This window comes from Pelophylax lessonae (assembly GCF_965119305.1).
Source record: "Pelophylax lessonae genome assembly, chromosome: 13".
Lineage (NCBI taxonomy): Eukaryota > Metazoa > Chordata > Amphibia > Anura > Ranidae > Pelophylax > Pelophylax lessonae.
In genome coordinates, this window is record NC_138780.1 from 4,620,728 (window position 1) to 4,632,646 (window position 11,919).

At 49.3% G+C, this 11,919-nt stretch overlaps 1 protein-coding gene across 1 annotated transcript in view; it reads right to left on the reverse strand.

The window, feature by feature from the left end:
• Positions 1-9,689, reverse strand: part of MRPL9 (mitochondrial ribosomal protein L9) — a 12,430-nt gene extending 2,741 nt beyond the window's left edge. Inside the window, exons 1-5 of the mRNA XM_082275788.1 lie at positions 9,551-9,689; positions 7,900-8,059; positions 7,689-7,813; positions 6,579-6,632; positions 1,402-1,503 (exon numbers count right to left, since the gene is read on the reverse strand). Of these exons, the coding sequence (XP_082131914.1) occupies positions 1,402-1,503; positions 6,579-6,632; positions 7,689-7,813; positions 7,900-8,059; positions 9,551-9,613 (504 nt within the window). The 5' untranslated portion in view covers positions 9,614-9,689. The remainder of the gene's footprint in view (positions 1-1,401; positions 1,504-6,578; positions 6,633-7,688; positions 7,814-7,899; positions 8,060-9,550) is intronic.
• Between the last annotated feature and the right edge of the window lie 2,230 nt (positions 9,690-11,919).

An 11,919-nucleotide genomic window follows, 5' to 3' on the forward strand; every position in this document is an offset into this window, starting at 1 on the left:
TCTGCAGGCTTTTCATAGGGCTTCTGTATGTGTAAGGCTGCTGTGGGCCTTTCACAGGGCTTCTGTATGGGAGAGGTTTCTGTGGGCTTTTCACGGGGCTTCTGTATGGGTAAGGCTGCTGTGGGCCTTTCACAGGGCTTCTGTATGGGTAAGGCTGCTGCGGGCCTTTCACAGGGCTTCTGTATGGGTAAGGCTGCTGCGGGCCTTTCACGGGGCTTCTGTATGGGTGAGGTTGCTGCGGGTCTTTCACGGGGCTTCTGTATGGGTAAGGCTGCTGTGGGCCTTTCACAGGGCTTCTGTATGGGAGAGGTTTCTGCAGGCTTTTCATAGGGCTTCTGTATGGGTAAGGCTGCTGTGGGCCTTTCACAGGACTTCTGTATGGAAGAGGTTTCTGCAGGCTTTTCATAGGGCTTCTGTATGGGCAAGGCTGCTGCGGGCCTTCTGTATGGGTAAGGCTGCTGCGGGCTTTTCACAGGGCTTCTGTATGGGCAAGGCTGCTGCGGGCCTTTCACAGGGCTTCTGTATGGGTAAGGCTGCTGCGAGCCTTTCACAGGGCTTCTGTATGGGTAAGGCTGCTGCGGGCTTTTCACAGGGCTTCTGTATGGGCAAGGCTGCTGCGGGCCTTTCACAGGGCTTCTGTATGGGTAAGGCTGCTGCGGGCTTTTCACAGGGTTTCTGTATGGGTAAGGCTGCTGCGAGCCTTTCACAGGGCTTCTGTATGGGAGAGGCTGCTGCGGGCCTTTCACGGGGCTTCTGTATGGGTAAGGCTGCTGCGGGCCTTTCACAGGGCTTCTGTATGGGTAAGGCTGCTGCGGGCCTTTCACAGGGTTTCTGTATGGGTAAGGCTGCTGCGAGCCTTTCACAGGGCTTCTGTATGGGTAAGGCTGCTGCGGGCCTTTCACAGGGCTTCTGTATGGGTAAGGCTGCTGTGGGCTCAGAAGGGAGATTCTGGAACCAGACAACACGAGGCCAGCAGGGGCGCTGTACATGGCTTCCTGAAAACATCACAGCACCCTGCCCCAGTACTCCTCCCAAGAGCCTTCAGCCCTGATGCAAGCAGTGGGAGGAGTTATGCAAATATCAAACTGGGTGGGGGTCAGTTGGAAGGAGGGGGTGATTCTAGACGTTCCTGTGTTTGCATAGGTAACATCCACGATTGATAGAACTAAAATCCAATCAATGAAAGGGGCGGGGCCAGGCACTAGGGATTGTCAGGTTAGGGGGGGGTTAGATGATGCTGGATGACAAAACATGATATAACCTCTACTGGCTACCATTATTTACAAAAGGTTTTCCACTGGCATGGGCAGGACAACCCAACGTCCGATTCTATATCCCGAATCACAGAGCCAACACTACCACACCCGCCGAGTGTAACAGACGAGGAACTCAGCGGCTTACGTTTCTGTACAAGTGGCGAGCTATGATCTCTTTGCTCAGCGTCCATCCCGACTCCTCCCTTATTCTGACCTCCAGACGGGAGTTTTTCAGGAAGTCTACAGTCTGCGAAGAAAGAAAAAAAAAAATGTTCAGAGATTTTATATATCAACGAGGAATCGACCTTTACATTATCACCAAAGTGAATAGTGGAGCCCGCACCCGCTGGCGTCGTTGGCAACCAGTGAATGGAGGAGCCGGCACCCGCTGGCGTCGTTGGCAACCAGTGGATGGAGGAGCCGGCACCCGCTGGCGTCGTTGGCAACAAGTGGATGAAGGATCCGGCACCCGCTGGCGTCGTTAGCAACTAGTGAATGGAGGAGCCAGCACCCGCTGGCGTCGTTAGCAACCAGTGAATGGAGGAGCCGGCACCCGCTGGCGTCGTTGGCAACAAGTGGATGAAGGAGCCGGCACCCGCTGGCGTCGTTAGCAACCAGTGAATGGAGGAGCCAGCACCCACTGGCGTCGTTGGCAACCAGTGAATGGAGGAGCCGGCACCCGCTGGCGTCGTTGGCAACAAGTGGATGAAGGAGTCGGCACCCGCTGGCGTCGTTAGCAACTAGTGAATGGAGGAGCCAGCACCCGCTGGCGTCGTTAGCAACCAGTGAATGGAGGAGCCGGCACCCGCTGGCGTCCTTAACAACCAGTGAATAGGGAAGCAGGCATTCATAAACAGTGAATAGTCGAATAGTGAATAGCGTACGTCGCGGCCACATATTTTAACGGCGTTCAATCCATACATGTGAGGTATCGCCGCCATCGTTAGAGCGGGAGCAACAATTCCATCCCCCGACCTCCTCTGTAACTCTAAATTGGTAACCTGTAAAACATTTTAAAATGTTGCCTATGGAGATTTTTAAGTACCGAAGTTTGGCGTCATTCCATGAGTGTGCGCAATTTTAAATCATGACGTGTTGGGTATCTATTTACTTGGCGTAACATCATCTTTCACATTATAAAAAAAAAAGAAAAATTGGGCTTATTTTTTATTAAAAAAGTTTTTTTTCCCCAAAACATTGTGTTTGTAAGACCGCTGTGCAAAAACGGTGTGACAAAGTATTGCAACGATCTCTATTTTATTCTCTAGGGCCCCTGCTTATAAAAAAAAAAAATTATATTTGGGGGTTCTAAGTCATTTTCTAGCAAAAAATTCTGATTTTAACTTGTAAACAACAAATGTCAGAAATAGGCCCGGCCCTTAGGTGGGTAAAGGTGCAGACGCACGCCAGAAACCCCAAACCCGCCACACCGGCAGCCTATGACCTCCATTGTGTGTCTCCGAATTTAACAAGAAAAAAAAAACGGCTGCAAAATTAGCTTTTTAAAGTGAGGTGGGTGTGAATTGACGGACGCAAGATGTCAATATTCAGAGATCAATAATCAATAGTGACATTTTGTCTAATCCTATCCGCAGATCACATCTGGAACTCCTAAATCGATGAGCACAAAATAATGTCAGGACTGACCAATGATGAGGGAAATATTGACAAATGGTGCTCCTCCCGTCCCATCAGGATACGGGGGGGGGGGGAGATTATTATCGGCGCTCCGATGGTATGTGCCCCCCCGGGTGGGATTAGTATCGGCGCTCCGATGGTATGTGTCCCCCCGGGTGGGATTTATTGATACATTGACCGGATACATTGTTATTTAAGATTTCTTTACCCACCTGAGGACCAGAAATATTTCTGACATTTGTTGTTTACAAGTTAAAAAAAAATCCCCAAACATTGTAGATTTTTTTTTTGAGCAGAGACCCTGGAGAATAAAATGGAGATCGTTGCAAAACTTTATGTCACACTGTATTTGCCCAGTGGACGCAATTTTTTTGGGAAAAAAAATACACTTTTTTAAATTAAAAAATAGTAAAGTTTTCTATAATGGGTTTCTCTAGAAAAAGAGGACCGGTCACCCCTATTTCTATTACAAAGGATATTTACATTTCTTGCAATAGGAATAAAAGTGATACAAAAAATACTAAAAAAAATTACAGTGTGACAATTTTATTAGTAATTAACAATTTAGTAATTTTTTGCATCACTTTTATTCCTATTACAAGAAATGTAAATATCCTTTGTAATATAAATAGGGGGTGACCGGTCCTCTTTTTCTAGAGAAAACATTATAGAAAACTTTACTGTTTTCTTATTTTTTTAATTTAAAAAAGTGTATTTTTTTCCCCAAAAAAATTGGGTCCACTGGGCAAATACAGTGTGACAATTTTATTAGTAATTAACAATTTAGTATTTGCCCAGTGGACGCAATTTTTTTGGGGAAAAAAATACACTTTTTTAAATTAAAAAAATAAGAAAACAGTAAAGTTTTCTATAATGTTTTCTCTAGAAAAAGAGGACCGGTCACCCCTATTTCTATTACAAAGGATATCTACATTTCTTGTAATAGGAATAAAAGTAATACAAAAAAATACTAAAAAAAAAATTACTAATAAAATTGTCACACTGTATTTGCCCAGTGGACGCAATTTTTTGGGGAAAAAAAAATACACTTTAATTAAAAAAATAAGAAAACAGTAAAGTTTTCTATAATGTTTTCTCTAGAAAAAGAGGACCTGTCACCCCTATTTATATTACAAAGGGATATTTATATTTCTTGTAATAGGAATAAAAGTGATACAAAAAATACTAAAAAATTACAGTGTGACAATTTTATTAGTAATTAACAATTTAGTAATTTTTTTTAGTATTTTTTGTATCACTTTTATTCCTATTACAAGAAATGTAAATATCACTTTTGTAACAGAAATAGGGGTGACCGGTCCTCTTTTTCTAGATAAAATCTTATAGAAAACTTAACTGTTTTCTTATTTTTGTAATTAAAAAAAAGTGTATTTTTTCCCCAAAAAATTGCGTCCACTGGGCAAATACAGTGTGACAATTTTATTAGTAATTAACAATTTAGTATTTGCCCAGTGGACGCAATTTTTTGGGGAAAAAAAATACACTTTTTTTAACAAACAAAATAAGAAAACAGTAAAGTTTTCTATAATGTTTTCTCTAGAAAAAGAGGACCGGTCACCCCCTATTTCTATTACAATGGATATTTACATTTCTTGTAATAGGAATAAAAGTGATACAAAAAATACTAAAAAAAATTACTAAATTGTTAATTACTAATAAAATTGTCACACTGTATTTGCCCAGTGGACGCAATTTTTTGGGGAAAAAAAAATACACTTTAATTAAAAAAATAAGAAAACAGTAAAGTTTTCTATAATGTTTTCTCTAGAAAAAGAGGACCTGTCACCCCTATTTATATTACAAAGGGATATTTATATTTCTTGTAATAGGAATAAAAGTGATACAAAAAAATACTAAAAAAATGACAGTGTGATAATTTTATTAGTAATTAACAATTTAGTAATTTTTTTTAGTATTTTTTGTATCACTTTTATTCCTGTTACAAGAAATGTAAATATCACTTTTGTAACAGAAATAGGGGTGACCGGTCCTCTTTTTCTAGATAAAATCTTACAGAAAACTTTACTGTTTTCTTATTTTTGTAATTAAAAAAAAGTGTATTTTTTTCCCCAAAAAATTGCGTCCACTGGGCAAATACAGTGTGACAATTTTATTAGTAATTAACAATTTAGTATTTGCCCAGTGGACGCAATTTTTTGGGGGAAAAAAATACACTTTTTTTAACGAACAAAATAAGAAAACAGTAAAGTTTTCTATAATGTTTTCTCTAGAAAAAGAGGACCTGTCACCCCCTATTTATATTACAATGGATATTTACATTTCTTGCAATAGGAATAAAAGTGATACAAAAAAATTCTAAAAAAAAATTATTAATTACTAATAAAATTACTAGTAATTAAAAAATTACTAAAAAAAAAAAAAAAAAAATGTAAAAACGTCCCCATGTCTCCATGCTCATGCGCAGAGGCAAACGCATACTTAAGTCGCACCACACATGTGAGGTATCACTGCGAACATCAGAGCGAGAGAAATAATTCTCGCCCCCGACCTCCTCTGTATCTCTAAACTGGTAACCTGAATAAATTTTTAACGGGTCACCTATGGAGATTTTTAGGTACCGTACTTTGTCCCCATTCCATGAGCGTGCGCAATTTTAACTGCTTGCTGACCGCCGCACGACTATTTACTGCGGCAGTCAGCCCCCTACAGGCAAAACGACGTAGGGCTACGTCGCTCGCCCACGAGCCTCTAGGGGGCGAGCGTGCGCCATGGAGGCGCACTCCCGCCCCCGCTCGTTTCCTAACATCCCCGCGCGAGTGACCGGTGGCTCTGATGTCCGCCGGTCACTCGCGATCTCCCGCTGGAGAGGATGAAAGGCAGGCGGCTGATGTAAACAAAGCCGTCTGTCATTCTCCTTGATGTAACTGCAGAGATCATATGATCCTGCTATGTAGGATCGTATGTCTCTGTGGTTACATCACAAGCCACGCCCCCTTTACAGTTAGAATCACGCCCCTAGGGTCACATTTAACCCCTTGATCACCAATACAGTTAACCCCTTCCCTGCCAGTGTCATTAGTACAGTGACAGTGCATATTTATAGCACTGATTACTGTAGTAATGTCACTGGTAACCCCAAAAGTATCAAAAATGTCAGTCAAGGGTCCGATCTGTCCGCCGCAATGTCGCAGTCCTGCAAAAAAAAAAAAAACGCAGATCGCCGCCATTACTAGTTAAAAAAAAAAAACAATAAAAATGACATAAATCCTTCCTGTAGTTAGTAAACGCGATAACCTATGCACAAATCAATCAAAATACACTTATTGCGATTTTTTTTTTTTTTTACCAAAAATATGTAGCAGAAAACAAATTGGCCTAAAATGTTAAAAAATTTAGATTTTTTTTTGGAGAATTTTCATATAAAAGAATGTGAAAAATACTTATTTTTTCAAAATTGTCGCTATTTTTTTGTTTATAAAAATGAAAATCGCACAGGTGAGCACTACGATGTCACCTGGAATGGATAGGAGGGGACCGGTAAGGCAGAACAGGCAGCCATGTCAATGCCGCTTCCCTGTGCCGCTCTGCATATAGGGGGGGGGGGGGTAGGGCGGAACGCATGTCTGATGGGGGGAAATGATGGTGGCACCTAAAGGAAAATTTTACAGCTTTGTGTAAATAAAAGTCCTTGTAATGACTGACCTTCTCACCGGTCCACGTCTGCAGGCGTTCTCCGGGTGCCACTGCCGCTTGTTTCTATGGGAAAGAATCAGAGTGGTGAGATAGGAAGCAGTACAGGGACACCGTTCTCTCAGAAAGTGAGGACCACACCCTATCAGGGCAAGGCGTGGCGAACATCTGGGGACTGGGCACCAGTACCCCACCCTCCGGCGGACAGGGCGAAAGGGCCCCTCCGGGTGACAGGGTGCCAGGACCGCACCCTCCGGGGGACAGGGCCCCACCCTCCGGGGGCAGGGCCCCACCCTCCGGGTGTACAGGGCCGCACACTCTGGGGGACAGGGCCCCACCCTCCGGGGGACAGGGCGCCAGGACCGCACCCTCCGGGGGACAGGGCCCCACCCTCCCGGGGACAGGGCCCCACCCTCCGGGGGACAGGGTGCCAGGACCGCACCCTCCGGGGGACAGGGCCCCACCCTCCGGGGGACAGGGCGCCAGGACCGCACCCTCCGGGGGACAGGGCCCCACCCTCCGGGGGACAGGGCCCCACCCTCCGGGGGACAGGGTGCCAGGACCGCACCCTCCGGGGGACAGGGCCCCACCCTCCCGGGGACAGGGCGCCAGGACCGCACCCTCCGGGGGACAGGGCCCCACCCTCCCGGGGACAGGGCGCCAGGACCACACCCTCCGGGGGACAGGGCCCCACCCTCTGGGGGACAGGGCCGCACCCCCTGGGGGACAGGGTGCCAGGACTGCACCCTCCGGGGGACAGGGCCCCACCCTCCGGGGGACAGGGTGCCAGGACCGCACCCTCCGGGGGACAGGGCCCCACCCTCCCAGGGACAGGGCGCCAGGACCGCACCCTCCGGGGGACAGGGCCCCACCCTCCCAGGGACAGGGCGCCAGGACCGCACCCTCCGGGGGCAGAGCCCCACCCTCCGGGGGACAGGGCGCCAGGACCACACCCTCCGGGGGACAGGGCCCCACCCTCTGAGGGACAGGGCCGCACTCCCTGGGGGACAGGGTGCCAGGACCGCACCCTCCGGGCGACAGGGCCCCACCCTCCGGGCGACAGGGCCCCACCCTCCGGGGACCCCATTCTCTTAGGTGACCCCACTTTCCCTGAATACCCACCATCTTCTCCTCTTCAAACATCTGCTTGTTCTCCGGGGACGGGTAAACCGCGAGACCCTGTGGCAGAAGTTTGTTGCGGCCCAGCGATTTCTCCACCAGCACCGTGTCACCGCGACTGCCGAGCTCTGCAGGGAAGAGGAAGAGGAATGCCGGCTGATTGGTGTACAGACAGTGAGACCGCAGCTTCTGGCGCTGCACTGTGAGCACTTACTGTGTACAGACTGAGTCAGGATCAGCTCCATCTTCTCCTTCTTCTGGTGCTTTGTGTCCTCCACCATGCGGTAGACCCGGTGACGCCGCGGGTTCAGGTAGGGCTCCTCCCCCTCCTTAGCCAGGCGGACATTGTACCAACGTTCTACAATCACTGTACCCTGCAAAACACAAAGACAGGGGAGCTCACAAACCGGGGGAGGACCAATGAGGACCATCGTACCCACTATACATGGGGGGGGGGGGGGGGGGCACAGCATCTATAGAGGGGGACCATCACTTCTCACCAGGAGGATGAGGGAAGAATGAAGGGGGAGGGGTGTGATAAGAATATCAGGAAAGTTCTTCTTCCTTTATCACTAAATCTTTAGAAGGGGGTTACTCAGTGCAGGACCAACAGGTAAAGGGGGGGGGGGGGTACACAGGAGTCAGACAAGTACGGGGGGGGGGGGTCATACAGGTACAGGAGGGTCAGTGGGGCAGACGGTTATGGTGGGGGGGTCAGTCAGTGGGAGGCAGATGGGTACAGGGGGGGGGTGAGTCAGTGGGGGGCAGAGGGGTACAGGGAGGTCAGTGGGGGGCAGAGTGAGGCACAGGGGTAGAGGGGTGTCAGACGGGTACAGGGGAGGTCAGTCAGTGTGGGGCAGAGGTGTACAAGGGTGGGGGGGGGTCAGTGTGGGGCAGACAGGTACAGGTGGGAGTCAGTGTGAGGCAAAGAAGTACGGGGGGGGGGGTGTCAGATGGGTACAGGGGGGTCAATCAGTGTGGGGCAGAGGGGTACAGGGGGGGGGGGGAGAGTCAGTGTGGGGCAGACAGGTACAGGTGGGGGTCAGTGTGAGGCAAAGGGGTACAGGGGTGGGGTCAGATGGGTACAGAGGGGTGCAGGGGTGTCAGACAGGTACAGGGGGGGTCAGTCAGTGTGGGGCAGAGGGGTACAGGGGAGTCAGACGGATACAGAGGGGGTCAGTGGGGGGCGGAGGGGTACAGGGAGGTCAGTAGGGGCAGCCAGGTACAGATGGGGGATAGCGTAAGGCAAAGGGGTAATGGGGTGGGGGGTCAGATGTGTACAGAAAAAGCAGTTCGGGCAGGGGTCAGTGTGGAGACAGGGGTAGTCATTGTGGGGCACAGATGGGTTAGACGGGTACAGGGGGGCAGAGCAGTACAGGGGGGGTCAGTGTGGGGCAGAGGGGTACAGGGGTTCAGACAGGTGCGGGACAGAGGAGTCAGATGGGTACAGGGGTGGGTCAGGGGTAAGGGGGGCAGTCAGTGTGGGGAAAAGGGGTACGAGGGGGGTCAGTGTGGAGACAGAGGCAGTCATTGTGGGGCACAGATGGGTTAGACGGTATGGGGGGAGGGAGCAGTGGAGTGCAGGGGGGGGGACAGACAGGTACGGGGGGGTCAGCCAGTGTGGGGGTATAGCTGGGTATAAGGGGCATATGATGGGGTATACAGGGGGGTTAACAGGGTATATATTAGAGATGTATCTGGGGTATCTATCAGGTGTATATTATGGGGTGTACAGGGTGTATATTATGGGGTGTACAGGGTGTATATTATGGGGTGTACATTATGGGGTGTACAGGGTGTACATTATGGGGTGTACAGGGTGTATATTATGGGGTGTACATTATGGGGTGTTGGGGGGCCCTCACCCGGCTCGGGCACACACGTATCGGGGCTCCCAGGCTCAGCAGGCGGCTTGTCACTTTCAGCATTTCTCCGGTCTCTCCAGTCCAAGGACACCATATGCAGAGCTCCGACCAATCAGCGCCCCGCAATCACCCCACGTGAACACAGTTTACCTCACTCCTGACCGTCACATGACCCGTCACTAGAGTCTCGTCCCCTTTCTTTTTCTATACACAGGAAGTGTCCTCTCTGGCGGCCATTTTCCCGGAGACCATCCCCTGATCTGACTGTTCTGTGTGGATCGTTGCTCATAGCAACCAGATTCCCCCCTCCACCCCATTCATTACCCATCCCCCCAGTTACTAATAAAAAAAATAATCACCATGGTAACCTTAGCCCCTCCCATCCCTGAATATTTCCTGCTGTTCATGTTTTCCTCTCAGATAAAGTAAACAATGATGGAATAATGTATCTGTGTGGCGGTGACCCTCTCCATCCTAAGGGACTCCGCCCACAGCGCCGTGTGTTTTTCCTGCGTTTCCCCTTCCCATCCTAAGGGACTCCGCCCACAATGCCGTGCATTTTTCCTGCGTTTGCCCTTCCCATCCTATGGGACTCCTCCCACAGCGCCATGCGTTTTTCCTGCGTTTCCCTTTCCATCTTATGGGACTCCTCCCACAACGCCATGCGTTTTTCCTGCGTTTCCCCTTTCCATCCTATGGGACTCCTCCAACAGCGCCGTGCGTTTTTCCTGCGTTTCCCCTTCCCATCCTAAGGGACTCCTCCCACAGCGCCGTGCGTTTTTCCTGCGTTTCCCTTTCCATCTTATGGGACTCCTCCCACAACGCCATGCGTTTTTCCTGCGTTTCCCCTTTCCATCCTAAGGGACTCCTCCCACAGCGCTGCGCATTTTCCTGCATTTCCCTTCCCATCCTAAGGGACTCCTCCCACAGCGCCATGCGTTTGGAAAAGTCCTGCATGCTGCATCTTTGGTTCGCTTTTCAAAACCACACCTAAAACGCAGCTCACCATTAAAAAAAATGGAAAACGCAACAAAAATGCATCAAAAATTGACCATTCTTGGTGCCTTTTTGAAGTCACAGGTCCATTTTTTTGGCAGGAGCAGGCAACCAGAAAACGCATTACTGCTTTTGCTGCGGAGCAACCAGAAAGCAGTCTAAGGCTACGTTTCCGCTACTGCGAAAGTCGAGCGATTCAGAGTGCGACTTTGATGCAATTTTGATCTGACTTTACAATCTCTGACTCAAAGTCGCATCAAACGAGTGCAGCCACCTTTTCAGAGTCGCTACAACTTTAAGTTGCATAGATTGGAACGCCTGCCATTGAAATCAATGGGCTGACTTGGTAGCGCAATGCACATTTTGCGTTTTTTTCGAGTCCCGTGTACGTTTTTTCCCCCCTCAGGTGACCAGGGAGGAAAACGCATTATGCAATTTTAAATGTTAAAACCGTGTTAAAGCACGATAGGCATGTTCTAAAAACGCATATCGCATTTTACAAAGCGCAGTTGTGCGTTCTGATGCCATTCCAATGACATTTCACGGAACGCTGGGTTGTCGCACTTTCGATAGAGCGGGGGGGGGGGAATGTGCGTTTTCCACACGTTACTGCAACGCCAGGATTGGTCAGGGTTGGTCAGGATTGGTCAGGATTGGTCAGGTTTGGTCAGGGTTGGTCAGGATTGGCCAGGGTTGGTCAGGGATGGTCAGGGATGGTCAGGATTGGTCAGGATTTGTCAGGGTTGGTCAGGGTTGGTCAGGATTGGTCAGGGATGGTCAGGATTGGTCAGGATTGGTCAGGGTTGGTCAGCATTGGTCAGGATTGGCCAGGATTGGTCAGGATTGGTCAGGATTGGTCAGGATTGGTCAGGGTTGGTCAGGATTGGTCAGGATTGGTCAGGGTTGGTCAGGGTTGGTCAGGATTGGTCAGGGTTGGTCAGCATTGGTCAGGGTTGGCCAGGATTGGTCAGGGTTGGTCAGGATTGGTCAGGGTTGGCCAGGGTTGGTCAGGATTGGTCAGGGTTGGTCAGGGTTGTCCAGGGTTGGTCAGAATTGGTCAGGGTCGGTCAGGGTTGGTCAGGATTGGTCAAGGTTGATCTACCCCAGGTGGGGTAATTACTGCAGGGTGTATAAACTCTCACGCCAGAAGGCTGGATGGGAATGTTTCTTTCTTGGTCACTATGAGTTGGCTTAGAGGGCTCCTTGCAGTGGTCTTGGGCTTTGATCTTGTCCTATGTCAGGACTATTGGTACCACCAACGGCCTGGTTCCAGGCAGCCGGCTTCTCTCCAGGCTGGTTGGGGTTCTGCCCGAGGTTTTCCCCAGAGACCTAGGCAGCTGTTGGCTCCTTCTGGAGGGGCGGTCAGTATAGTG